This window comes from Acanthaster planci, linkage group LG14 (genome assembly GCF_054643075.1).
Source record: "Acanthaster planci isolate LZ-2023a linkage group LG14, COTS_SCS, whole genome shotgun sequence".
NCBI classification, from domain to species: domain Eukaryota; kingdom Metazoa; phylum Echinodermata; class Asteroidea; order Valvatida; family Acanthasteridae; genus Acanthaster; species Acanthaster planci.
This window is the reverse complement of record NC_141790.1, coordinates 8211366-8239359: the sequence shown is the minus strand read 5'-3', so window position 1 is coordinate 8239359 and position 27994 is coordinate 8211366. Positions and strand designations below refer to the sequence as shown.

The window sequence follows — 27994 nt, the reverse complement described above, 5'->3', positions numbered from 1 at the left end:
ACCACCAGAGAAGACCGTTCGGCCATCATGTCCCTCCGCCAAGACAAATCCATCCACATCCTCCTTGCGGACAAGGGCAACGCCACGGTAGTTATGGACCAGGTTGAGTATGACCACAAGGTCAGGGATATACTCAATTCCGGCAGCTACCGTGAACTTCGAAGAGACCCCACGGCAGCCACCGAGAGAAAGCTGCAGCAGAAGCTTCTCTCCCTCCACCGCTCTGGGAACAGCACAGAACAACTATACAGACAGCTACGTCCATCCAACTCAAGATGCCCAAGATTCTTCGGCCAGCCCAAAATACACAAGAAAGAGACCCCATTACGCCCCATCGTCGCTTCCAGAGGAGGGCCCACCTACAACACTGCAAGACACCTAGCCAAGATCCTTCGCCCCCTAGTTGGCAACACCCAGCACCACATCAAGAACTCAGATGAATTCTCGTCCATCATCCAAGACCTCCGGCTGCAGCCAAGCGACATCATGGTTAGCTTTGATGTCGTGTCACTTTTCACCAGCGTTCCCACCTCGGACGCAACCACCATAGCAACAGACCGACTCCAAGCCGACACCAGCCTGAAGGACCGCACCGACCTCACCCCCAGCCAGCTTCAAGACCTCCTCACCACCTGCGTCGATTCTGCCAGCTTCAAGTGGCGGGACAAATTCTATGAACAAACAGCTGGAACCTCCATGGGATCCCCTATATCCCCGGTTCAAGCTGACAGATTCATGGAAGAGTTCGAGCAGACCGCCATCGCCACAGCAGACCACCGCCCCAAGATCTGGCTCCGGTACGTAGATGACACCTTCGCCATCTGGGAGCACGGACAAGACAAGCTTCAACTCTTCTTGGACCACCTCAATGGGCTTCACAGCAGCATCCAATTCACCATGGAACAAGAGCGGCATGGCAACATTTCGTTTCTTGATGTTGAGGTGTCCAGAAGGGAGGATGGCAGTCTTGCCCGGTGGGTTTATCGCAAGCCCACCCACACCGACCGGTACCTCAACAGCGCCTCCTTCCACCACCCCAAGATCAAATCATCGGTCAACAGAGCCCTCATCCGCCGAGCCTACAACATATGCGACCAAGAACACCTGCACAAGGAACTCCACCACATCTCCACGGCACTCCAACGCAACGGATACCAGCCCCAGCAGATCAAAACTCAAGACCCAAGATCAAGTCCCCCTCCCGGCCGTCGGGTCCCCTACACCCAAAGCCAACTAGGTAAGGCCCCTAGTTCGGTCACTCTCCCCTACCTTGGACGTACCTCCCACCACATCCAGCGTATCCTGAGCAAGCACAACATCAAGGTGTTCCACACAACCCCCCTCAAGATCCAAGGAATGCTGACTTCTCACAAGGACCGGCAAGATCCACACCGCCGACCAGGTGTATACAAGATCCCCTGCCAGTGTGGCAAAGTGTACATCGGAGAGACTGGTAGGGACCTCCCTACCAGGATCAAAGAACACAGAGCCCATGGCAAAAAGGGGGAATATGAGAAGTCAGCCATCATCAAACTTTCCCACGCCGAAGACCACACCATCAACTGGTAAGAAGCCCACCTCATCGCCTACAATGAACAGTGGTACCCAAGACGCATTAGAGAAGCCTTGGAAATCTCCAAGCACCCCACCGTACCTCAAGACATCGGCTTCTCCATCAGCGATATCTGGCAGCCCCTCCTCACCTCCCGGTCTGATGGGTCCTCTATACCCTAAGACTCCCCCCCCCCCGCCCAGGGTCTCCTATACCCAGGCAAACTTCCCCCACCACAGCCCATGACCAACTGAAATGCATCAGTACCCAGGAGGATCCACCGTTCCACCTGACCACACAGCAGGATCCGTCACACTCCAGTACCTCCAACCAGCATATAAGCCCCACTCCCTGTCGGCATCTCTTCAGTCTCCTGACGACGGACAGAGCACACTGTCCGAAACGTTGAGCCTCTCCGGTTATCAGAACCACACAGACTCAAAAAGAGATATTGCATGGTGCTTACCGCAAGCTTTCCATCTTAGCAAAAAATCTCCTTTGAGCAATCTTTCACTTCAAATGGCCACTACAGTGTTATGCGTGATCCATGTAAGAATCTATGCGCTAAACCGGGTCCTTACTTCGCTCACGTATAGTTATGTGGTTTATTAAAAGCAGCGACAATAACGAATAACGCAGACGAGGGTCAAAATAGGCCGTAACTGTGGGTGCAGCCTGACAAGCAAAGCTTTCCATTGGCTGGAGTGTAAGTGACCGTACGGTGTACGTTCAAAACGAAGGAACGCTAAAAGCACGTGTTATATAACTTAGCGCAACCTGTCCACAGCAAGAACAGGCCAGGAGCGCTGCTACATGCACCCCCTTCCAGTGGTAGCCATGCTGCATCATGGGTTATTAAACACATTTTGCCTACACATGCTCTTGGTGCTGTGAAGACTCAAATGTTTCAGGTTCCACGGTCATTGTTTTTATTTTTTTTATATTTTTGCGATAGTTTAACTATTTTAGCGACATGGATCGTAGTGATAAATGTGTACTGTTCTTATTGCACTTTTAATCATCTTTAAGGAAACAGAGCATTATAAGTTTTCAATTATTATTATTATTGATTGAAAAAATGCATTTTTATTACTTGCAGACAGAAATCAAATCGAAAGGCTGTATACGATTTTTCTAATATTTTGTATGGAGTTTTGAAATGGTGGGCAACGTTGTGATGATCATTATTGAAAAGCTTGTCGTGATAAATAAAAATGCAATAATTCCTAACATAGCAAGCACAGTGAACTCCTAAAAAATCACACTTCATGAAGTTTATACCAAGGATGATAAAGTAAGTAAGTTGTGAAACAAAAAAACTCACTTAATCACGTTTATTCTTGCTAATTGTAAGTTTTCCTTCCTGATATCAAATTGTCAGGGAACCTTCCTAGAAAAATAGTAAAATACAAGCAGCGAAGTAAAGTAATAACGCATTATGACTGCGTTGGCCAGACATTATCGACATTATAGCGTTATCGAAACATTAAAGTAGCCCTCTGGGATTCAGACCGAAAACTTCTTGATAATTGACACACAATGTACATCATTATGCCTATTCCTTGAAGCAGAAATGAAATGAGCTTAGGCAGGCACTGTGTGAAATTACTTACGAAGCCCAGGTGACTAACAGACCTATAACTCATGTGGTCACGCTAATAAGCGTACGGATCAAGGACCTGCCAATTTGCCCGAGCCCTCACAAAAGTCTCGAACTTTGTTACTAAATTTTCTGGAAGTATTATATTGTGGCGGTTTCTCCTCTGTAGTCCGCGAACCCTTGGCTCGCCGGGCCATTCAGCCCGGTCGCGGCGCCGCTCGCGCGTGATTTGGCCAGGGTCTGGATCCGTTTGGGTGGAAATATACCGCCCGTTACACCAAGGACAAGGGACACTGAACGAAATGGTACGCCCGGCAAAGATATGTGTGATACCATCTACTTCTAGCGGGTTTGTTCACTTCCACTCACTTCCTCAATGCGTGAGGTACCCTAACAAACTAATGTTAAACATTTACAAATGGCTAGGAGGGGGCATGAGGACCCTGCCGAGATGCACTGTCGCAAAATTAAGTAAAGGTACAAAACCGGTTCATGCACTCACATGAATTAATTACAAACGTCCTGTCAGTACCCAGTCCTTATGCACAATCCAAGATAAACTAACGATTCAGTCATAATCGTCTACACATTAACTAAATCCCGGTACCAAAGTTGTGTCAGTCGATCCAATCTGAACTCCTCGGCAGCTCTGCTTAGACTGACTAATTTTCCCAATTCTAACATTATTTAATTCCCTCCCCGGGCCCTGTTTTCCACAGTCATAAAAGCACCATCTTAGCACAAAGATGCAAGAAAATGGTCCACAATACCCATTTCAACCTTTCTTCCATTTACTAATTTATCATACTCCAGACACTGTCAAACTCTCCCCCCTTTTTCCATCATGGCAGTCTTATTAGTTCAGTGTCCCACTTTCCACAACATAATTTACTCACTGAAAACACGTTGGCAAATCCCTGACAGTTACACCAATACCCCTTTGTTCCATACCCCTGACTTGACATACTTGACGGCCCCCGGTTTCCAAACTCCTGGACCTAACCCCAAACCTAATTAAGCGCATCACTGGTCAACCCCACTGCCATTCCTCTGGAGTCTAAAAAGGTCACCAGACATTTGCATTACAATATAAAGGTCTGTTACACAGGATTCAAAGTTACCATGATGTGGCCGTACATATCCTTGGCCCAAGTTTAGCTCAAATGATTTACAAGTGTAGGCAGTAATTGGATATGAGCTACTAAGGCAGTCGTGTCGTTTTGGCACTCGATTAAAAAAAGCACTCTGAAATGTTTGTACCTCGAGCAAGCATACGTTTTAATGATTTTTAATACCTGTTTAACAATATGGTGCATTTTCTGCATCAATCTTTCTGTTAGAACGTATACTTTCAATAGTGGTCGTCAAATCAGTCGTTAGGGGCCTACTACTGTACTCCAAAACGTGAGCGATCAAGTCTTAATCAGGACATTGGGCACATTATGACCTTTGTCGCCCTCCTATTGATTATCTTTAACTATGTGTTGTGTGGCATATCAACAGATGCATACAATTCTCGCACAAAAGTTTTCTGTGGGGTCCAAATTTCAACGGCCCTTCCCTAAAACGCTGCTCCAATCAAGCGCTATGTAAGTTAGCACTGTAAGTTAGCACGGACAACATTTTCTGTCAATAATCAGCGAAGTTAGCGCCCGACGACATATCGATACAGTTGTGACACCAATTTCTCTAAGACAGGAGTTCTATTCCAAGTTTGAATTACGATAAGAGGAAGACGGTATAAGTATCATGGGAAAAGGCGTGCTGGCTGGCCTTGTTCTGGCCTTTTTGGTAGCCATAGTGGCATATTTGGTTCATCTACCATTCCCCGATGACGTGGCAGACAGTCCCTGGGAAGTCCGAAAAGCTTCGTATGAGCTAATGCTGGTAAGTTGAAACTGCATTTTGGAGGCTACGTTGACAGTGCTGACGATTGAGCATGGATTTAAAAGGCACATGAGGCTAGGGCCACTGTGCTTTAAGGGATGCTAAGAGCTTTGCATTCATGCACGTTATTTCCATGGGCTAATTTTGTTATAATTTTTCCTGTTTATAGCAATGCAGAAATATATTGGCTTTCTGAGAATATCAGTTTTTATGTTTTTAATTTCATTTTCATGACATTTGCATGATAGGCGTCGGTTTGGGAATCGCATGCATGTATAGACTCATTTCACGAGATATAGTATATCTCGTGAAATGAGTCTATACATACATGCGATTCCCACACCGAATTTTTACGGCGCCGTAAAAATTCCCAGTTTATATACATGTATACCTCTCCGTTAAACCTGCCGGCAGCAGAAATATGTTAAGCTAATAGTTATCAGCGTGCGACCATGCAGTGTCTTCACAGTAAATAAAACTTAGAATAACGTGAAACAAAGTTTGTGGGCCTATAGAGCTTATCTAAATAGACGTTTGTCTCCTTCGCTGTAGCATGTTTATGTTGACCCGTTCCTCCCTACCGGGCTAAACGAATGGCTTCACGAAAAGATGAGAACGCACGCCCGTGCAAGGGGGCCCAGTGTACCATATAGAGATGCGGTTTTTGACAGGGTACAAGTCCGGATATTTGTTGATGATGCACCAGGCGGGAAGACCAGCAAACGGCCTGCCATCGTCTACTACCACGGAGGAGGTTTTGTACTGTTCGAACCAGGTGACTGAAAGTTGAAATTGATTCCATCAACTTTTCTGCACACACAACAAGACGTTGTTTTCTCAAGATTTCATGTTTGTTCCGTTCCATGAAAAAAAGTCTTCAGAAATTTCCGCTCAAATAGTTGGCATGCTACAATGATAATACATAGTAGTTGCCACAAACTCCATATGCGTGCACTGATCATGCAGACCAGCTTGATTTTGGCTGTAGGGACCTCTTTCATCTGAAAATGATACAATACTAAATACTGGTACAATAAAGTCCATTAATCACAATAACAGTACAAATCTAGTACATTAATTATATTACAAGTGGAACACAAAAAGAGGACAAACAGCGTGACGTCATGCCTCTGCTGGACTGCCATAGAGTGAACTGAATCACTGTGTTTTGAGCTCCTGTCGGATACCTATTACAGTAAACCCATATTTATATTTAAAAACATTTGACCTGATTTATTCCACAGATACATATCATGCACTAACTTCGCAGCTGGCGAGAAAACTGAATGCTGTGGTGATATCTGTAGAGTAAGTTGGGAAATATGAATAATTTTCACATATTCCACTGTTGAATTTGTGTACTGGACAATATTATAACAAGCGTGCTCTTCAGTTTAGATTGTGAAGAGGATGTTCATTTGACCTACTTTGACCAGTATAAGCGGATTGTCTGTCGGGCAAAGCATTCAAAGCTTTAAAGTATAGATGGATTAAAGGAAGTCAGTAATTTTGTGTTCCGAACTGACAAAGTTTTAAGGCGATAAGGAATTTTCCAAAAAAGGAATATGTTTCATTAAATTATGAGAAACACGAAGCTTGTAAGTTCTAACAGCTTAACCCTGTTGCAGTGATTGGTGTATTTTCTAATAGCTACAGATTAGCACCAAAATATCCGTTCCCCGCAGCGATAGACGACTGCACGGCTGCCACAGTGTGGTTCCTCGAACACCTCAATGAGTATAACGTCGACCCTGCACGAATTGCACTCATGGGGGATAGCGCAGGCGGAAACTTGGCTGCAGCAACAACACAACGACTTACCTTTGATCATAAGTATCGAGACCTGCCTAAAGTCAAGCTGCAAGTCTTGATCTATCCCGTTTTACAGGCTTTTGACTTTCAGACACCATCCTACCAACGGAATGGCCACTACCCAATATTGCTCAACAAGGTCCTAATGGCATGGTTCATGGACTTCTACCTTAATGGAAGAAACGGTGGGTCACGTGTTCAAAATGCAATGATGAGCAATGACCACACCTCAGCTGCCGCTAAGAGGTCGCCGTTGGTCCAAAAATGTCTCTCTCACGATCTGATCCCAGATGAGTTCAAGCAGTTGGGGTACGAAGCGCCTTCAACTGACTTCGGGGACGAAGTCATCTATGAGGAAATCAGTGGAGTCCTCCTGGATCCAGACTACGCTCCTCTCATGCGAGAAGACCTGAGAGGACTCCCAGAGGCGTACATCCTGACTGCTGAGTATGACGTCTTGAGGGATGACGGCATCATGTACGCCAAGCGACTGGAGAAGGCTGGAGTTCCGATCACTTGGAAGGATTATCTCAGAGGTTTTCACGGCATGTTCGGAACTAATGACAGTTGCCTGATTGCTTGCACACCGATTGGTGACCAGAGCTTCTCGGATTTCATTGGATTCGTTAAGAACCGCCTTTAAATTGTTGTCTTTATGGTGTGTAATGTCATACAAAAGGTCTGGCTCAAATCGTGTTTTAGTACGCTAATCAAACTTTACTTAGTTTAGAAAGCACTAAAGCTCTCAATATTTTGTTCAAGCAAAATGTTTTTAAGTCCATATCTAAACGTATCAATGTAACAAAACTGAAGTGGAAACCGACCAAAGTAGGGGACCATGACGGTATTAAACGTCACTCTTTCTGTGCAAACGTTACATGCATAATAATGGTGAAGTAATTTACATATAAATTTGCCCAAACAATGTAACTACTAAACAAAGTAACAATTATTTTCTCCCAAAACAATTCTAAGAAATTGTAAATTTGACATCAGATTAAAGCTGAAGCCTTCATTTAAATCTGATGGTGCGTTGTTGAGACGATGTCGAGTAAGTACGACAACTGCTTTTTTGTTCTTTCTAAATGCGATCTACCACACCACTCAAAATACTGGTCTACGCCATTTAACACCCTTCAACGCATGACATATTGGAATGAGGATAATGTACTAAATGAAAACATCTTTTATTTTCTGTCAACAAACACGATCCTGAAAAGGTTGGGAATCGTTATTGTTAGAGAAGTTTATACGAATCAGCACCTGCTTTCAAATTGAATTGAAGTTCTACCGACATTGTTTTCTCTGAAACAAACTATGAAACTCTGAAACAGCAAACCCTGCACAATTCATTATTTTTCTAATACTGCTTTTAATAATTAGCATTGCATTTATTTCTCACATGCATCGCCAATGTCATGCAGTAAAACTACTTTATGCTTTTATACTGCATATTGAGTGGATTTTTTGTTCGTGCTTTTTTCTTCATCATCAATTTCGTTTTTGTTAATAAAATCCCTAAGTTTGTTGTAAAGTTCATCAACTTATTTCTTTGTCCTGTTTACTTTCCCTCATGCTTCTGCTACTGCTTCAGTATGCCATTTAATGTCATTTTCTTTTAAACCGTATCATTTTGATATTTTGAGCCTTTATGGAAATGGAATTACTGTCATTCCCTCAAAATTTAACTTCAGGTCAATAAACACTCATCAACCATTTCACCTTTATCCTTGTACTCTATGCGTCATAACAAAGTAGTTCTGGTTTTGTTTGATTTGTCCAACCTGCTCACTCTGGGTTTTTCTGTTCACTGGACCCTCACTCGACGAGCTTTTCTCTCTGTAAATCATTTGAACTATTGCTATGTGTAGTTTTATATGTTACTGAACTCTTAATGCATTCTCTTTTTTTAACTATACGTAAAATTGGACATGAAATAAAGTGAAATGAAAGTATGTAAAATCTGGGGCATTTAAAGAAACTAATGAGAGAATATGTGAAAATCATCAACGTTGCACCAGGCTGCTAGGAGGGGAAGTGAAACCAAAATACATGTACAATTTGACCCTTCTCTCCGAAATGAGTGAGAATGCAATTTAATGAAGACTTGTGAAATCAAGATACAGTATTGACTGAGACAGATTATTGCAAAGTACACCTACTGCTATTTTCACAAAGTGACTAAAACTAAGCTAAAACATAGCTCGTCGTGTGCAAAAAACGCCTTTTTATGTTGCTGTTTGTATGAGGTGATGAAACTTCCACAACCTGCTGCAGCACCGACATTTTCTTTGCTAGTAGTGCAAATTTGACACTTGGCTCACTCAAAACATCTTTTTTACCCCAAAATGGATTTTGTTTCATAGCCGACAGTTTTTATAAACTCTTGCCACAACCGCAGAGAGTTCAAGGATGGAAGGCATTGTCAGCTCCCAAGATTCGTTGGTAGAGGCCAGAGAATCCAACAGAGAAATGTGGAGTAAAACATGTGACAAGTAAGTCAACGAGGGTATGGACGAAGATCAAGCCAGAAAAAGGGCGAAAAGGAAGACCCTTTAGGCATGTAAGCAACTATTTTTCGACAACAACGAGGAGTTTCTGTCAGGTGTAATACTTATATCTGAAAGATAAATGAAACCCATCAAAACATTGTCGGTGATCTTGAAAAAACTCGACACAGGCATGGAAGTAAGCAACGCCTTAAACAGGGTCATGCCTAAACACTTTGTTAAATATGACAAACTGTTCCAGCTAAATGACGAAGAAGAAAATAACTAGAAGATAGTAACGATTAAAGAGTTACGGTTCTAATAAGAAACGTGTACGCTGCAGTGTCTGAAATCAAATATGAAAATATAATATACCTTACATAGTCACTCTAGTAGTAATTGTTATATTTGTTATGATAATAGTAAAATTAAGAAGATGACAATAAAAGAGAATTAAGAAACTGTATTTGAACCAGTGTGTGGAGTCTACTGAATTGTGTCGTGCGCTTATTGACTAATTAGATTATCATTCAGTATTGATGTAGAGTTCTTCATAATTATGTTCAACAATGTAATTATGTATTTACTCCATAAAAAAATCACTTCACTCACAGTTGCGCTCAGCCCTATTCGGATTTGCAGAACTATGTACATGTATAGGGTAACGAAATAAAACGTTTGTTTAAAGTATTTCACTGCAATAAGAAATGTAGCCAGGCCTAATTGCTATACTGATCGGATTTGCTCCTTAACAATAATAAATCGTTCAAAAGACTGGTAGCACGTGCCCACCTATTCTCGTCCATTATCCAGGGATTATCTACCCACATCATTATTTCTCAGGCTATTGCACTATTGCCTGCAAACGATGAATTTCTTCGGTCGAAGATAATCATCATGTCATATTTCCATACGTTACGCAATCTGTTCGAAACAACAGATCAAACTGCGCCAGAACTTTTACCCTAGCACTTATTCCATGTTCACATATTTCAATTTGCTGTGCAATATTTCCATTAGAAAAGGTTAAACTATCAGCGTTTTTTGCCCTAACCTCATTCATATTCAGAAATCAGACGTGATGTCATCGTATTTCTTTAGAATAACTCAAAGTGTGCCAGAAAGTCCCCTACGCTATTCTTGTAGGATTTTCACGGCATGTTCGACACATGCAAAAGCTGTATGGTGGTTTCCACGCAAATGGGCATCAAAGCTTCTTGGACTTCATCCCATTTGCAAAGAAACGCCATAGAACGATTGTCATTATGGATTCCCAGCTCTCGCATGGTATAATCCACTTTAACATCTAAATCAATCTTTGCACTCAAAATATGTAGGTTATTTGTAACAAATATATCTTTTAATTGCACTGTTGCAAAGGTGTTTCAGACACGTTAAGTTTCTTTTTGCATTTGTAAAATCGATAGGCAGTAAGCGGTATGAATGCTTGTTCGCCCTTCATTCTCTATATATGTGGCGAATGAAACGTTCATTTTGTGTCGACAGTTTGACTTCTTTGTCTAAAACGGCATATCATTTTCCACTGCAAAACTACCATAGCTTCAGCACAAATAAAACAATGCACGTTCTAATAGACACGTTTTCCAAAGTACTTTGCCCTTGCCTGTTAAATGATTAGGGTAAGGTTTGTAAAGCACATTAACCCCCTGATCCTCAAAATTGTCCCTGTTTGACCCTGTCTCTTTTATAGTATTTGCTGTAATGTCAAAATCATTAAACCGGCTTACTTTATAACTACAGATTCTGCAACATTTATTACGTGTTGTTCACATAAAGAGCTGCTTAATGCTGCTTTGTATTGCGGCGTTCTGGGGCATTCGAAATAGGGGTCTGGAACCAAAGCTAATGTGGGTAGCTGACAAGACAGCTGCATTCTGTGTGGACATTATTTTTGGGTACTGTTCAAGCAGAGATATCGACGGGCAATGAAAACAGTATCGGTCGTGCTAAGATAACCCAGATTACACAAACCAAGCCCAGCTCACGCACACAAGGCAGTGGATATAGTTGACAAAGGCAGATCACATAAAGGTTACTAGGGAGTGTCGTTTCCAAGACTGCGGATGGAAAAGTTGACTTTGATCTCTATACTGTTTTGCTATGTCGTCTTTTGGCATTACTCGCAAGGTGTTTGATCCATGGCTACGACTTCCAAAAGTGGTACATTAATATAATATTAATCCACCTGAAGATAATGCTGTCGTGGCTTTGGTGCAGGGTTACATTCATTTATTTACATCCAAAATATCTTTGTGGCGGTATAATATTTGCCTTAAGTACTTATACAGTAATAATTTTTGTTTGGGAAGGATTTACATTTATTGACTTAATTTAGAAAGCCTTTCATGAAACTAGTACTCTTTTGGGCTATATACGCGAGGTTCGAGCAAATGAGACCATCGTAACATCTTACTCTGAGCTCAACGCATTGTTTCGCGTATTAACAAATGAGCACTGCAATCGACGCCCGTGACAGCACTAGATTAGGATGGTCCAACTTTCACAAATTTCAATTGCCCTGCTGTGAATTATCGCTCTACAGCAACGGAACATGAGACATTTTACGGCATGTCGATTAATAGTTTCCAAACTCAATTGTCAACGACCTTTGCCGTAAACTCGTCACAAATTGCACCCACACAAATTTCAGCATTGCGCCAGGATACACAGACAAGAAGAGTTGTGACGCCTGCGAGACATGAACACCATAACCAGAGGCTACATATATCATGGCTAAAAGTATCGTGACCGGTGTTTTTCTCGCCTCCTCTACGATAAGCATGTTCGCATACTTGGTTTACCTACCATTCCCTGATGACGTCGCTCACAGCCCGTGGGCAGTCCGAATAGCTTCGTATAAACTGATGCTGGTAAGTTAGGATTGCATTTTGAAGCTTATAAACTCCAAATGCAATAAAATCAAATATTTTCTATGAATTTTATGTTTTCAGGAATCGCTAAAGCTTATCAACGTTTATACCTACTAGCATCGTGGAATGGCTAGATGAAAGGACCAGGGCGAAACTCCAGGAAGGTGAGCCTGCTGTACCGTATAGAGATAGATAGATAGGGTACCAGTCCGGATATTTGCCGATGAGGAAGTGGAAGGAAAGACTGGTAAACGGCCGGCTATTGTCTGCTATCACGGCGGAGGGTTCACATCCGGCAGCCTCGGTAAGACTTTGAAATACAACTCGGATACAGAAGTTTTTCGTTTCCTTCCGATTTAGGGGTCTTTTTCTTGGTTCTCTTTGATGACATTAGGTTTTTTTAACATAAAATTATATTTATCACCAGACTGGATGCATGCAATTTTGACGCTTGATTGTGAGTTTACGATAACGCATAAAATGGAGAACCAGAGGCAGAAACCAACCAATTCAAAAGACGACTTCAGGTTGTCACAAGCAGAGAAATATATTTATACCCTTTTGACTTTTGTCTGTGGTCATTGCCATGGTCCAAAATGACTTCTTTCCTCAGAATGATATCTGAGTTTGACATTTTTTAACTCTGACTCTGAAAAGTTCTTGACACTTTTTGCAAGAGAAATGAAGGCTGTGGTGTAGAGTAAGTTGGTGATAAAGGTATTCTATACGACATTTTAAAATGTTGAAAGCCTTGTTTCTCCTGCTTAATGGGTCCTATTCTCATGATGCAAATCCAGAAAAGTGTATGTCTTCTGAATAGCAGACCGTGAATACATTCTGAAGGTTTCTTTGTTTTGTTGCTCAGGTACTCATTTTTGTCCTATTTTCCACTTCTCCTGAATGTTTGGTTAACCCTAAAAGTGCGTCTCTTTAAACGCTTGGAAATTGTTAACGCTTTTCCAAACATATTATGACGCTTGGAGGTAATTCCAGGAAGACACCGCATTTTGAATTTTTATCTTCAAATTCACGTCCAAAATTTGCCCTTTAAAAATTATTTTTGACATCATTCCATGTTCAAGTAGGCGTGTTGTTTCAGAAGCTAGAAGAACGCATTTCATTCCTACCACCTTTAACCTTATTGACTATGATGATTTTGTGATACTTTATAACAGCTACAGATAAGCGCCGAAATATCAATTTCCTGCTGCGATAGACAACTGCACGGCTGCTACTGTCTTGTTCCTAGAGCACCTCAGTGACTACAACGTCGACCCCTCAAGAGTTGCCTGCATGGGTGACAGCGCTGGCGGAAACCTGGCTGCAGCAACAGCACAACGACTTTACCTTTGATCAGAGGTATCTAAACCTGCCTAAGGTCAAGCTCCAAGTCTTGATCTATCCAGTTTTACATAGCTTCGACTTCAGACACCATCCTACCAAAGGAATGGTCACCTCCTAACAGTGATCAATAAGGCCCTGACGACGTGCCATGATGACCAACAACCACACCTCAGCTGCCGCCAAGAGATCAGCATTGGTCCAAAGGTGTCTCTCCACGATCTGATCCCGAAGGAGCTCAAGCAGTCTGGGTACGAAGCGCCTTCAACCGACTTCGGGGACGAAGGCATCTACGAGGAGATCAAGGGAGTCCTCCTGGATCCAGACTACGCTCCTCTCATGCGAGAAGACCTAAGAGGACTCCCAGAGACGTACATCCAGAATGCTGAATATGATGTCTTGAGGAATGACGGCATCATGTACGCCAAGCGACTGGAGAAGGCGGGTGTGCCAGTGACCTTAAAGCACTACAGGAAAGGGTATCATGGCATGTTCAGTTTGGAGAATTGCCAACTGCTTTCTAGTTCAGTGGGCAACCAGAGTGTCGCGGATTTTATTCAGTTTGAACGAGGGATTTTGTATGAGGGATGAACTAAAAAGACCCATTAAAATATCTATGCTCTAGTCATCAAGAACCCTTTCTCCTGATATTGATGTCAAGTATTATTTTTAACGCAAAAGACCCTCATTTCATAATTTCCTTTAGTCATTGGTACCGGGATAAGTTTGAAAATCGTAATCCTAAATCAGTATTAAAGGATACTATATATTGTGCACATATACACGCTGTGTTCCGTGAGCGACCCGGTGTCATGTGAAATCTGGACCCCAACAAAATCTGTCTTCTTAACATTTTACACGGCATCTTATCCCTCAAGTAGCACTGGTTTTCCAAACTGTTGTGTAACAGCCAAAGGCCGAAGACTTTGGAAGCATCAAGAGATTAATCATAGAACTAACATTGGTAAAGGGAGAAGATCCCGACGGAGTTGTCAGAATCACCGAAGAAGATGATGTTCATTGATGTTGGTTGGTGGACTGTATACTTTATCGAAACGTTCTGCAGCAAATCTATTTGCGTAACCATCGACGGTTATGCAAATAGATTTGCTGCAGAACAACTAACAGCTAACAACTTTTGATGAGAAACCCTTAATTGATCTAAATGCTATGATTTGTCTTTACCATTTTTGAGGTCTTCTTTGGGGACGCCCTGCATAATCCTTGTATAGCAATTAAAATGCCATACCAATTATTATTAATGCTGTATTGCCAGACAAACAAATATCAACTGAATGTTTTCGGAAGTAAAAGGGTGATGACAAATACTGTAAACCGTCCGTTTGTGTTTGTGTGAAGAGGAGATAAATCCTCTTTGTAGCTCTTGATCGGTCCTTTGCGTTTTGTTATGCGCAAGTAATTTTCTTTGAAAGTATTCTTGACGGTGCGTGTACTTGCGAGGACAGTCGAATACCACTGCAAAGGAATACTGCATACCTACACTCATTTTAAAAATAATGCTTAGGGCCTATCTCATTCTTCCGAATGAGAAAAGGTCGCAGAGTGAAATTTAATATCAGATTGTGGATCTTTGTCGGAAACAGTGAAGTAGGATTTTTGGACACTAAAAGGGACTACTCTTTGAAAGTTATGGTCGTGTTTTTCCTACAATTAGCTGGTTGGCCGGTGGTGCAAAAGTAATAGAATGTTACAAAGTGTGTTAAAAATCCCACGTTATTACCAGAACTCCATATAATACACGTACAATTAAATACTAAATGAAAATATAACCCGACTTGACATGAATCAGACAATTGTCCATTCTGAATGAATGGAGGTAAACTCGAAAACCAACCAAAAGATCATATTCGGCAGACTTTGGCTGCCTATACAAGTTGTAGACAAAATGAAAGCGGTTTAAAGACTTCAGGTCCATGTCGACTCCAATCGACAGATTCATTAAACACGCTTATTAAAAGGCCCTTTCCAAGTTTGAAAAGGTTAAGGCTACCCTGGAACAGGAGGACAGTATTTCTCGTGGTGCAATGATGGACAATCGACACAAGAAAACAAGTTTACAGTGCGATTATGATCTGGCACTCGACCCTCACTGTGTCTGTCACGGTGGTGTGGGCTGTCTTTTTTATCAATGTGTTTACCTTGATTGACCTGCAAACCAAAAACGGTGCTAAAGGTAAGTTTACACGAACACTGTTGTGACGACTGGAGTTATTGTCACAGTTAACAGTGATTCACCACAGAGCCACGAAAAGGGATGTGCTATGAGCTTCAAAATTGGGCTCCGTCTAGCGTGGGAAAATTTCCCAAGAGCATTTTATGACAGCATGATGGTCTATGCGCTGCTGAGTGTATTAGACTGTTGAAGAGACAATATGGTGCGGGTTATTCTTGCGGGTCTAGTGGTCGTGACGGCGTTGGTAACGTACGTGATAGTCCTACCGGTCCCTGACGAAGTAGGAGACAGTCCCTGGATGGTGAAAACCGCTGCACTAAAATGGAGACTTGTAAGCTAGTTTTATAAAAAGATATGAACTATGCATCCATAAAAATTTTAAATCATACTTCATATCATAGAAAGTAATTTAGTCTTCTCCTATCCAGGAAAATACGACTTCCCTTATAGCGTGAAAAAAGGAGATTACACAACAATAATTGTTCATAATAGTTTTGTATCTCAAAAACGTGGAAACAACTTACGGAAATGTTCTCACTGTAGTAGGCACTCATTAGTTGTTATTATTCAGCTTTTCGGGTATACTTGTATATATTGTAGCAATATGTCTTGAAGCTCGTCACACCGATTGGTATCAATGAGTGGTTCGATGAAAGGGCAAGGGAAGACTCTAGGGCAGCTGGCCCAAATGTGCCGTACACAGACGCGGTGTTTGACCGGGTTCCCGTCCGGATATTTACCGACGAGCCAGTGGGAGGGATGACCGCTAAACGGCCGGCCATCGTCTACTTCCACGGTGGAGGGTGGATAAGAGGGAGCGTAGGTGAGTAGGTCATGGATCACTCCTTCGTTCGCCTTGTGTTAACCAGTGTCGCATCAAATACTACGGATAAAGAAATTGACTCTTATCTTTTCCTTCTCTTCAGATGGCTACCATCCTGTGACGGCTCTACTAGCTCGAAAACTCAACCTGATTTTAGTATCTGTGGAGTAAGTCTGCACATTTTATTAGACACAATGTGTGATAACATGGAAATAAGTGACAAGCGATGTACATTGTATGAACTAATTAATTTTGCGACCAGAAATCGAAGCCGTACTGCAGTGGCATCACTCTCACACACGTGTCACGTTCCTTTTCGACGAACACGAAACATATATATGTGACTTGCCAAGACTTCGCATAAATCCCGAAATGGGGGTACGTATCCCCTCCAATTTTGACCAAGGGATGGGCTACTGAATCATCTTCCACTTTTTCGTGGTGAGAAAAACAATAAGGCAGTTGTGAAGAATTTTCACGCCTACCAACTACCAAATTGTATTCAACAGCACAGTAAGGGAGAAGAACATTAAAAGCCACGAGGAGTGTAATACATATCACAGATGTACGTCGCTATCATTAATATTGCCCATTATTTCATATGGTGTCAGCACTCCCGCCCACCTGCTTTTAAATTTCCATGGCCAGGTAAGTCATACACACACTGACAATACTCACTTTTCATCCCCCAGTTCCCCGCAGAGTTTTACGCTACACACTTGTCCAGATGTGTGAGCTCTCGATTTTATTTGTAATCCCCTCATAAAAAGTAGCAGCTCTGATATTTTAAACTACACCTGCCTCATGCAACAGTTTGTAACAGTGTGGCTGCCGCTTTCTAAGGGCTACTTTGGCTGTCTCAGTAACCTTCGTTCCAGTAATTATGCCCTGAAAGACAGACGCACTGTGTTGTCATGGTGCACAGTTGAAGTAGCTTATGCTAACGTTATTACTGCATGTTTGTTCCTGTGACTATTCTTCCCTCATGCAGCTACTGTTGCCTTCAAGGCAGTCTGGCTTGAGTTGTTAAGCTGTAATGGTCCACGTGGAAATTATTAAGTTGCGTCGAAAGGCTTAATACGCATTTTTCCAAATACAAAGTTCTTGCATTTTACTTGTACAGGTATCGTTTGGCTCCAAAATACGTGTTTCCGACAGCGATAGATGACTGCACGGCTGCGACAGTCTGGTTTCTAGAGCACCTCAACGAATACAACGTTGACCCTGCAAGGGTTGCCCTCATGGGGGATAGCGCAGGTGGAAATCTGGCTGCAGCAACAGCACAACGACTTACCTTTGATAAGAAGTACCGAGACCTGCCTAAAGTGAAACTGCAGGTCTTGATCTATCCAGCCTTACAGGCATTCGACTTCAAAACGCCGTCGTACCAGCAATATGGCGACTACAGTACTTTGATACTGGACACGGAAATTGCAACGTGGATGTGGAGCCTGTATGGTCACGGTAGGAAGGATTTAGGTAGCCTCGTTAAGGCAAAGATGACCAACAACCACACCTCGGCTGCCGCCAAAAGGTCCCCGCTGGTCCAAGAATGTCTCTCTCACGGTCTCATTCCAGATGAGTTCAAACAGAGTGGCTACGAATCTACCTCACACGATTTTGGAGACGAAGGCATTTTCGAAAAGATCAAAGGAGTTCTCCTGGATCCAGACTACGCTCCTCTCATGCGAAAAGACCTGAGAGGACTCCCAGAGGCGTACATCCTGACTGCTGAGTATGACGTCTTGAGGGATGACGGCATCATGTACGCCAAGCGATTGGAGAAGGGGGGAGTGCCGGTTACCTGGAAGCACTACATGAAGGGTTATCATGGCATGTTCAGTTTGGAGAATCGTCCACTACTTTCGACTACGGTGGGCGATAAGAGTGTCTCGGATTTTATTCAGTTTGCACGACAGAATCTGCATGAGAAATGAACTGGAAAAAATACCTAATTATTATTATTATTATCTTTGATTTATCAGGGAGGCCCATTTACACATGATTGTGGTCTTCCCTGGGGCCCTGGGAAATAAATTAAGTTAAAATTTATTTATTTATTTTGTTTTCATAAGCAACAGCAAGCAAATCGCCGTTCACAGGTTAGGTATTAAAAATAAATATAACACATAGGACTCTGGCAGGAAGCTAAGTGATCCCTGGAGACGGAAGACTCCCTTTGGTTGAGCTCTTCAACGAGGCTTATATTTTATTAATTCCTAAGCACTTACAATCCTATATATACACCAGTACAGCACATTTTGCCTACCTTGTCGGTCTGGTGCGGCGGATCAAACGCTTGTGCGGAGCAGAACCTAAAATGGTGCGGCGGTCAACCCTTTCCGAGAGTAGTTTGGTAGTTCCGAAATAACTGTTCTTATGGTGAAGTGCGCGGGTAGTCACATGAAGGCCCAGCTAGCTTAGGTTGGACCGATGCGAGTGCGGTGCGAACTAGCCTAGGGTGCTAGATTTTGCAGCATCGTAGCGGCGCCCGTCACGGCTACGGCCGAACTGTTTGCCGGGTGAGACACCTCCATATCCCTCACCGCTGTGGTCCTGCTAAATAGCCCTGGTCCTACCCGTCTCCACACTGAGTCAATGGTGCAGTGTGGCTATTGGATCATTACGCTCACCCCAGTCTAGTCTGAGCAGCAGTGTGGCACGGACGTATGCAAAAATCCTGGACTTGCAACGCCTTTGTATGAAAGAGAGGCCAACCAGCAGCCATTTTACCGAGCCGAATAAAAAGCGTTGGTTGGCTCCCTTCTATTGACGTCAGGAAGAACAAAGGCGGACATTGCCAGGAAAGCTTTGTACTCGGCTCGGTAAAATGGCCGCGAGTGGATTCAATGACTCTGTAAGCTGATTAAGGGCACTGCGAGTCCAGATTTTATTATACATGTCCGTGCAGTGTGGTCGATACAGCTGGCCCGGTCCAGCTGTTGCTTGTCACCATGGTGCCTCGGGACATCTCCCACCACGGCCCGCGCCCGATGGGTCCGAGTTATGCGATGCAATACGCGCGTACCGTACTGGTCTTAGTTCCAAGAACTTCCAGTTGTTGTAGGACTTTTATGACATGCAGAGAATGGAAAGAAGTATCTCCTCCATCCTTTATGAAGCATGCCAGAGACAGAATAGGAAGGCGTTATTCGAAGTAGCTAAATTTGGAGTAAACTCAAAAGATTTTACCGGAACCGAATACCGCCCTGGTTTTGTGTTCGCCATACCTCAAATGGACTTTTTTCACCCACGTGTAAACAATACCACCAAGTGCGGACCGCCTTGGCCACGGTGATCGCATACATGTATATTCCTACGGACAGCTGCAACCACGTGCGAGCGCTCTATTCCCGACTAGTTTATCTTGAATAGGTAGATTACCATCATAACACGTCATAGGTCCAGCACGATCGTGACATCACTGGAAAAAGGTCAAAAGGCGAAAGTGCCAGTGTTGTAGTCGAGTACTTTCCGAGTACGAACGTTCTCCGCAAAATACTGAACTGGGTAAGAGGGAATAAAGCCAGAGTGCACAGGCATTTGATGGTAAATGTGCAAATGTAAGATTACAAAATAAATGTTAGACTTCAGACACTCCCAGTTATGTAAAATTTAAGTTTTAAGGAGAAAAGTACTTGGAAAGTACTCGGCCGATACTTTCCGAGTACTTTTGTCCTAAAAAGTTAACTTTAATCAAACAGTGATTGTCTGAAGTCATTATGTTGCTTTGTAATCTTACCTTTATGAATGTACCATTAAATGCCGACGTACTTAAGCTTTGTTCCCTCCTAACTAGTTAAATATTTGGTAGAGAGCTTGGTTCTTAAAAAGTACTCGACTACATCACTGAAAAGTGCACGTGCATAGATTTGCAGTAGTAGACAGCACCATTTTTCAGTGTCGTTATTAATGAACATTTATCCAAGCCCAACTGAAGTGTCGAGCGTGACGCAAATCCGAATGCTGATACTTTGAGCATCAAGAACGATTATATCAACGTCCAAGTATATACTCAGACCTTTAATAGTGTTTTTAAGCCGAATGGACACTTGGATCTGCATATTCAAGAGAATACTTCATAATTACTCAAGTTGAAACAAGTAAAATCTCAAGGAATGAGTGGAAACTGCAAGCAACGCCTCAGTAACACAGTGGATTTAACTGAAGGCCATTGTCAGACTTTTTAGAAAAATATTGTGCATTATATTCAGTTCAAACTGAGAGCAAAACATATAATTAAATTTAACATCTTGAAATACCCGTATTTATCCGGTGCATTCTTCTGGAAATCCGAGCATTTCAGATAAATGAGACCGTTACACCGGCAACCTCGGTGGTCGGGAGGTAAACGTGTCTGCACTAATCAGGAGGTCGTAGAGTCGAGTCCCTCCCGAGTGAGCTCTCGGACAAGCACTGAGTATACAGTGCTGAGTATATAAGTCGATGTTAAGGCAAAACCCATGATTAAAATTCACATCTCCCTGACGCAAAGTACACCTTGACACAGGTTCAAACAGTAACACTGTCATTCAAAACTGCGCGTGTGTGTGTAACAGTCATATGTAATACAATATCATTACAACATCGATGACAGCAATAGAGCAATTTGTCCTTAAATCCCAGGTGTGCGGGCTATAAGGACCAAGTTGGGCGATCTCGGTAAATTAGCTCAGTAAACCTTCCATGTGAACAATTTGCCGCCGAAATACATCTACAAACCAAGGGACACGGACAAATAATTATTTGTAACTGGTTTCATTTTCAGGCCTCCCACGGTTGTCCAAGTTAGTCAATTGTTCTTGTCTTGTAATTTTTTTGTAACTTAAATCTGTCTCCGTGCTTCAATTACTACTTTTTGTTTTCCCTTTGCGCTAAATCGACTTGACTTGCTGTTGTACTTTACCATCGTCGTGCAATCATGGCTTTTTGTAACAAAGTTATATCCAGCAAGAAATGAGACTGAGGGGTACCCCCCCACTTGTCCAATCGCCATACACACTGTGGACTATTTGTTTGATTAATTTGAGTTCATTTTAAGCTTTGATATTTGAGGTTTGCAAAGCCTTAGAGTGAGATAAGTTACCTAAAACTGCTGCTGAAAATGAAAATTTGTTGGAATTAACCTCATATTTTGTTGTGAATTGTTCTGAGTTTGGATTGTTTTCTCGAGTTTGAGTTAATTATGTTCAAGTAAATTTTAAGTTGGAAGTTTCGACATTCTTTCATCTGAATTATTTAAAAAAAAAAACCTAGCTCAACAGCCACTGTATACAGTCTTCCATCGTCACATAATCCGAGCTCAGGTGATCGCTCTTTTGCATAACTTCGAAGATTCCAATCTTGCCATTGAAATGTTTTCGAAACTGTGACAGCTGGTGACACAGGTTGGTAATACAGCAGCGCATGCCCAAAATGAAACGCGTCCGAGGTCATTCAAACGCGTGTAGGGTATCTGCCCCACAGACATATAAACACATAGACCACCAGTCTTGCGCGCATAACCTTGATTTTAAAAAGCAAGCAGTGGGTGAAACGATGAATGGCAGCGCGTTCAGTGCAAATTGCATGTTACTCACTAAGATTGCATGTATTTGCTTACATGTGCTATAAAAAGACGTTCCCTTTTTACTCGTTTGTAGGGCTATCTCTTCTTTTCAAATGTTGCAACCGCACTGTTTTGCATCTGTATGAGCCAGATTAAGTAAACAGAGGATTTTTTTCCAATCGAAAAATGGCTTTATAGAATTTTATGGTTGGAATTCTTCAACTGTGTGTAAATTCCCTATACCTAGGGTCGAATTTGCCCACGCTTTTAGATTTAGTCGAGTGCCGTCTCGGCTATGGTACCCCGCCGTTGTTTTGAATAGGAGCTGTCCGTTTATGTGTTTCTTTGTCTGTGATCCTCCCGGAGCTGAAGTGCAGCCCCCCCCCCCCAAAAAAAAAAACGGCGAAAGACAGGTGGTTACAAGCGGGTTCTTGCACGCGTTCTGCGTGTACGCAAAGACCATAAAAACCGGAATAAATTAGTTACGCGTACTCAGCGTGCTCCGCGTCAAACGCGCATATACGTGCGCGCCTCATGGCGCGCCTATGTGGTCAGTACCAAAAAACATGCCCTATATTGTTCCGCTCGAAGTGGATACCCGGCAAGATATGGGACGGAAGGTCCCCGCTCCATGTCCAATCGGTATACACACTCTAGACTATTGTTACGTAACACATTCCCCCTCCCCCCATGTCTGAAAAGAACTCTTCAGATTCCGATCAGTGACCAACACGGCGATGGGGAGGGCGCTCTCCTTCCCATATCTTGCTTTCATATGGTGTAGGATCAGGGTGCACTTAACTGTCAAACAAAAGAAATGTGTTGTCTGGTCCTTCAGAATTCATTTACTTTTCAAATTTTAGTAGATTAATGAATCATTTTTTTTAATTATCCGCCCAAAACAAACTCACCCTTAAAAAGTGAAGGTTCTTGACGTGTCTTGACTTCTCTTAACTTTCTCAGCTCTTCTGACAATTTTCAATAACATTTTTGTTTGCTTTTCCCCCAAATGGGAGACCCTGAACCTATGGAGGGATCCCAATACGACGCGTTTAGCATCGATCTACGCACTTCCGTTTTTGAAAACGAGGCTGTATGTGTCAGCTTCACACGACAACGCCGCGGCGAGATATGCACGATGCGTGTACATATACTGTCTGCCACAAAGTGACGCTGTGCCTGCTGCAAACGATTCTTCGTCGTATTATTACGATCAGACGATTGAAAGTAAGGAGTCAAGACACAAAGCGCAAAGGTATGATCATCTTGGCCCCACCGACTCCTTTTTTCGAAAGAGATTTGGGGGTACTTTTTTAACCCCCAAAGCTTTGCGGAGAATTCTCCTTGAATTGGGACAGTGCACCATGGCATTAGCGCAGCCCACGGCCCGAAGTCGGTTGAAGGTGGTTTGTAGCCTGAAAGCTTGAACTCAGCCGGAATAAGATCGTGCGAGAGACATTTTTGAACAAATGGGGACCTCTTGGCAGCTGCTGATGTGTGGTTGTTGATCAGCATGGCCTCCCGAGAACTTCCCTTTTTACCGTGGAGATACGAGTCCCACATGAATGTCATTGTAGCCCCGTCCAGCAGCAATGTTGTGTAGTCACAGTATTGCTGGTAAGACGGCTTGTGGAAGTCGAATGCCTGTAAGCAGGGGTAGAGCAAGACTTGCAACCTGATCTTGGGAAGATCCCGGTACTGATGGTCGAAGGTAAACCGTTGCGATACTGCTGCAGCCAGGTTCCCCCCGGCGCTGGGGCCCACGAGGGCTGCTCTAGCAGGGTCAACGTTGTAGTCATCGAGGTGTTTCAGGAACAGACCGTGGCAGCCGTGCAGTCGTCTATCGCTGCTGGAAAGAGGTACTTTGGTGACAAACGATAGTTGAAAAAAGAAATAGACATGCATTATCAGTTATGCATTGCAGCTTTTCTCACATCCATGCCACGTGCACATTTGAAAACCTCCGAAGGAAAAGTTTTTACAAAACACTTGGAATCATAAACCATAGCTAAAACATTACAAACAAGCATCTTTTACATCCATTTTGATTGCCTTCGTTTGCTACTCTTCATCATCTTTCCTCCTTTCTTGCTTGCTTCTTTATAGCTCTCACCTTGAGCGGCCTTCATAGACCTTGCATGGGCGGCTTGTATATAGAGTACTTTAGAAACGAGTAGATTCGGGTTAGACTTCGGTTTCGCTGGTTCCAGTCAGCGGTTGAACATATGGTTTCGAACGCTGCTTCAAAATGGCTGGATCCAGCGAAACCAAAGTCGGTCTACGCCAAATCCACTCGATTCGAAAACGCTCATAGACAGTGGATATTTAGCATTGTTGGGAAATGAAACTGGACGGTATTTAGCTGGCTGCAAATATTGAGCACCCTCTTTAATGCATAGACACAAGTAAGTCATAAAGGTAATTAAATTTCAAGTGGGTTCAGCGGTCTAGTGGATAATGCGCACAACTTTGGATCACATGATGTGCTGCCAGCTGGGATTGATCCCGAGCTGACGTCCTTTTTTCTCGTCCCAAAATGTGAGACGTTTCTTTTGTTTTTGTTTTTTTCAAATTGACTCCAGCATTTCATTACAAAATATTAAATTTTCTTTCTGCTGATTCGTGGCTATGGAGGATTTTTCTCAATGAAATTGAAAAATGGCTGATTTTCACTTTCTGAATACCAAGTCACAGCGACTATGTAGGCGCAGAACCAGACTAAGATTTGAAGAATTTCTAAGACAAGAAAGTTGCTGTGCAAAATAACTTTTGGTTAAGTTTCCGTCAACAACCAAATATCCACGGACGTTCATATACATCAAAAGTTAGCTTTGTAAGTCGAATCCACAAAGAACAACTGGTCCCATTTTCGTCCTAAAACGGATACTTATTTAATGTGTGAAAATGACAACGAAGTTTAGACAGTGAACAGAAAAATGTTAAGTTTACTTACTCGACAGAAATTACAACGGCGTCTAGCCCTCTCGCTAGCATTGCTGTTAAGGGATGATAGGAATCTGGAAGCATAGAGGGTATATGGACGTTGCAGTCTTTAATGTCAGCACAATTCAATGCAAATTGGCTACCTTTAAAAACGAAAAATTGTTTGAAAAGGGAAAGTCATTGATCTGTACTCTGTTGTACAAGGAGATAGGGTTGTAGGATGAGACTGCAGCGTGAATTTATAGGGGTAGTTTTTTACATCCGTTAAAGGCATTCCTAGATCTTCCAAATAGTTTCCTCAAATTTTGATCATGTCCTGCAATTATACATAATTCGGGCAAATATGCCCCTGGTCCTGGAAATTTCTGAAAGACTGTTAAGCAGCGTGTAGACTCGAGTCTCTTGACTTGGACTCAAGCCGCAATTTTTTTTCACTTGTGACTAGACTTGTAACTAACAGTTTTTAACTTGTGACTTGACGTAGAATTGCCAAAATGACTTGTGACTTTACTTGGATTTGCAAAAACTTGACTTGATACCACATCTGCTTTCATAACTCCAAAAATAATACGAACAAATGGTATAGCAAATAAATGATGATTTGCTAGTAACAATGTAATGCGTCTGCAAGTCCGCAAAAATATGACCAATATGACACCCCCCCATGCCAGGATCTTGCTCCGTCTCTTTATTCTTTTATCGAGATCTTAAACTGGAGACAGTAGGCATTGATCAGACTACACACCCAAGTTTCCCCCTATAAACCCTCCTCCGTGGTAGTATAGACAATGGCCGGCCGTTTTCCTTCTGCTGGCTCATCGGCAAATATCCGGATTGGTACCCGGTCAAACTCCGCTTCTCTGTACGGCGCGCTGGGCCCACCTGAACGGGACTGCACCCTGGATCTTTCATCTAGCCACTGGTCGAGGCCAGTCGGTGTCCACCATTTAACGTAGGTATTCTTTTGTATTGAAAAAAGTAGAAGGCAGATCAAGAAAATACAGGACCAACAGAATCTGAATGAGTTACATATACCTAGAAGTATTCCTTTTTCAAACGTACTTGTGGTGAAATGATACGGTGATAATCTGAAACGTTTCTTGTCGCATATCGAAGAGACTGTTTCTGCAGGGTACATTGTACGTTGTAGAAATCAGTTGAGGTGGTTTTTCTAGCTAACACGATGCCCTTACCAGGGCCGTCATCGCACACGTGTTTTTTCAATACCAAACTGGCCTCAATGCCAAATGCACGTGGGCGTCAAGCGAGTCCGTGTATGACCGCGCTATTGAGCTCAATGAAAAACCTACAGTGCGTACTCGTCGCTGACCTGAAGCAACGACCATAGAGTACCGAAGTGTGACGTCACTGTGAACCAGAAAGTGCAGTGCAAACGAACGGAGTACGCGCGCATGTTGGTTTGCGCACTGGTTCTCGCGCTTATGGTTGTACTACACCAAATATGCGCCTACAGAAAACAGTGCAACATTGGACCGAAATAGCGCCGCCTGTTGACTCTTGTGAAGAGGTTAGCCTTCGCTTTTTTCACTGGAAATTCAAGATTATGCCCAGAAGATCACTTTTCGTTTCAATTTCATGGGGGTTAGATACATAAAATTTTTGTTCGCCTTTGAACAAAGATACCCCCAAAATAGCAATAAACTAAGCGCTCATTTCTGAATGTGTCCGCCCGCCTCTATCCAAAATAGGTCCGCAATTTCGAGCTTTTTGTGAAAGAAATACCCTGAACTGGAGACTATCAGTCCTCAATTCGAGATTTATAGAAATGTTTCTATGATGCCTCCTGATTATGGCCTGTCTTATTTTAAAAACCCCGTGGGATCACAACATATTAATGAGCTCGTGCGCAGAAATACAACCATTTGGTGGAATGCACCCTTATACCTTTTACAAACTAATTGTACGCGTGACGTATTCACTTCGGTGCTCTATTGCCATCGTGGAAAAATTCAAACATGCCAGGCGCGAACGTGCGCGCGGTGTTCGTATCCGGTTCGTAAGTGTAACGTCACTTTATTTTAAACCACGCCCACTGCACACGTGCACTGCATAAGAGTACCGAAGTGAATACGTCACGCGCACAATTAGTGTGTAAAAGGCATTAGCACGAGAACCAGCGCGTAAACCAACACGCGCACGTACTCCATTTGTTTGCACTGCACTTTCTGGTTCAAAGTGACGTCACACTTACATGCATTGATCACCGTTTACATGGAACCATGGAACCGGAAGTTAACGCTCAACTTCAGCGATTGTCCTATGAGAGCCTGCAAATCGTGCCGCGTCCACCTTTGTGACGAAGTCACTTACGAACCGGATTGCTCGTTACGTGTGATACGTACAGATACACGTCACAGAAGCACATTCTGGTCCCAGTGAAACCTGTTTAAAGGCAGCCCGTGGTTATATCAAAGATCGTATAGCGCCGCGTAGCGGCGCAAGATGGGGAACTTCACCCTAAATATACGTCAAACGTTGTTATCACATGGGCGCCATTCTGGTTGGACTAAGCCTGCGCAGTGCCGTTTAATGCACAGGCGCAGGCGCCGCAACAGGCACACGCACACACATTAACGTTCACACTCGAATGGCGCCCATGGTGATAACACCATTATGGCCGAATTACCCATCTTGCGCCGCAGCGCGGCGGTATATAATCTTTGGTTATATCACTTCCGGGCACTTTTAGCTTACTTCCGCCCACAATGGCAATGGCGGCTGCACATCCACGTCAGCACACGAGCACTCTAGGTTTTGCACAGAGCTTTATGGACCGCGCTGATAGGGCAGACCTCGTGCACGCGTATTGCTGTATTGTTGAATTTCCTGAAACGGTCCGAATTGTGTTCATGCGATGTGTCACCATCAAGTTTCGTATTTACTTGTCATGAAG

The 27994-nt window shown here is 43.0% G+C and overlaps 3 protein-coding genes and 2 pseudogenes across 3 annotated transcripts; 4 read left to right on the top strand and 1 right to left on the bottom strand.

The window, feature by feature from the left end:
* The first annotated feature begins 27 nt into the window (after positions 1–27).
* Positions 28–2954, top strand: LOC147796810 (uncharacterized). The gene is made up of 3 exons (XM_087145803.1): positions 28–797; positions 951–1134; positions 2934–2954. Exons 1-3 carry the CDS (start codon positions 28–30, stop codon positions 2952–2954), a joined length of 975 nt encoding a protein of 324 aa, XP_087001929.1.
* Positions 2955–4712: 1758 nt separating this feature from the next.
* Positions 4713–9806, top strand: LOC110985357 (neutral cholesterol ester hydrolase 1-like). The gene is made up of 4 exons (XM_022246329.2): positions 4713–5039; positions 5592–5814; positions 6284–6347; positions 6690–9806. Exons 1-4 carry the CDS (start codon positions 4902–4904, stop codon positions 7492–7494), a joined length of 1230 nt encoding a protein of 409 aa, XP_022102021.1. The 5' UTR covers positions 4713–4901; the 3' UTR covers positions 7495–9806.
* Positions 9264–15079, top strand: LOC147796809 (neutral cholesterol ester hydrolase 1-like; annotated as a pseudogene).
* Positions 15080–15797: 718 nt separating this feature from the next.
* LOC110985360 (neutral cholesterol ester hydrolase 1-like) lies at positions 15798–21733 on the top strand. The gene is made up of 4 exons (XM_022246335.2): positions 15798–16097; positions 16367–16589; positions 16693–16756; positions 17713–21733. Exons 1-4 carry the CDS (start codon positions 15966–15968, stop codon positions 18524–18526), a joined length of 1233 nt encoding a protein of 410 aa, XP_022102027.1. The 5' UTR covers positions 15798–15965; the 3' UTR covers positions 18527–21733.
* An 881-nt stretch (positions 21734–22614) lies between these two features.
* On the bottom strand, positions 22615–27948 carry LOC147796808 (neutral cholesterol ester hydrolase 1-like; annotated as a pseudogene).
* Positions 27949–27994: the final 46 nt, after the last annotated feature.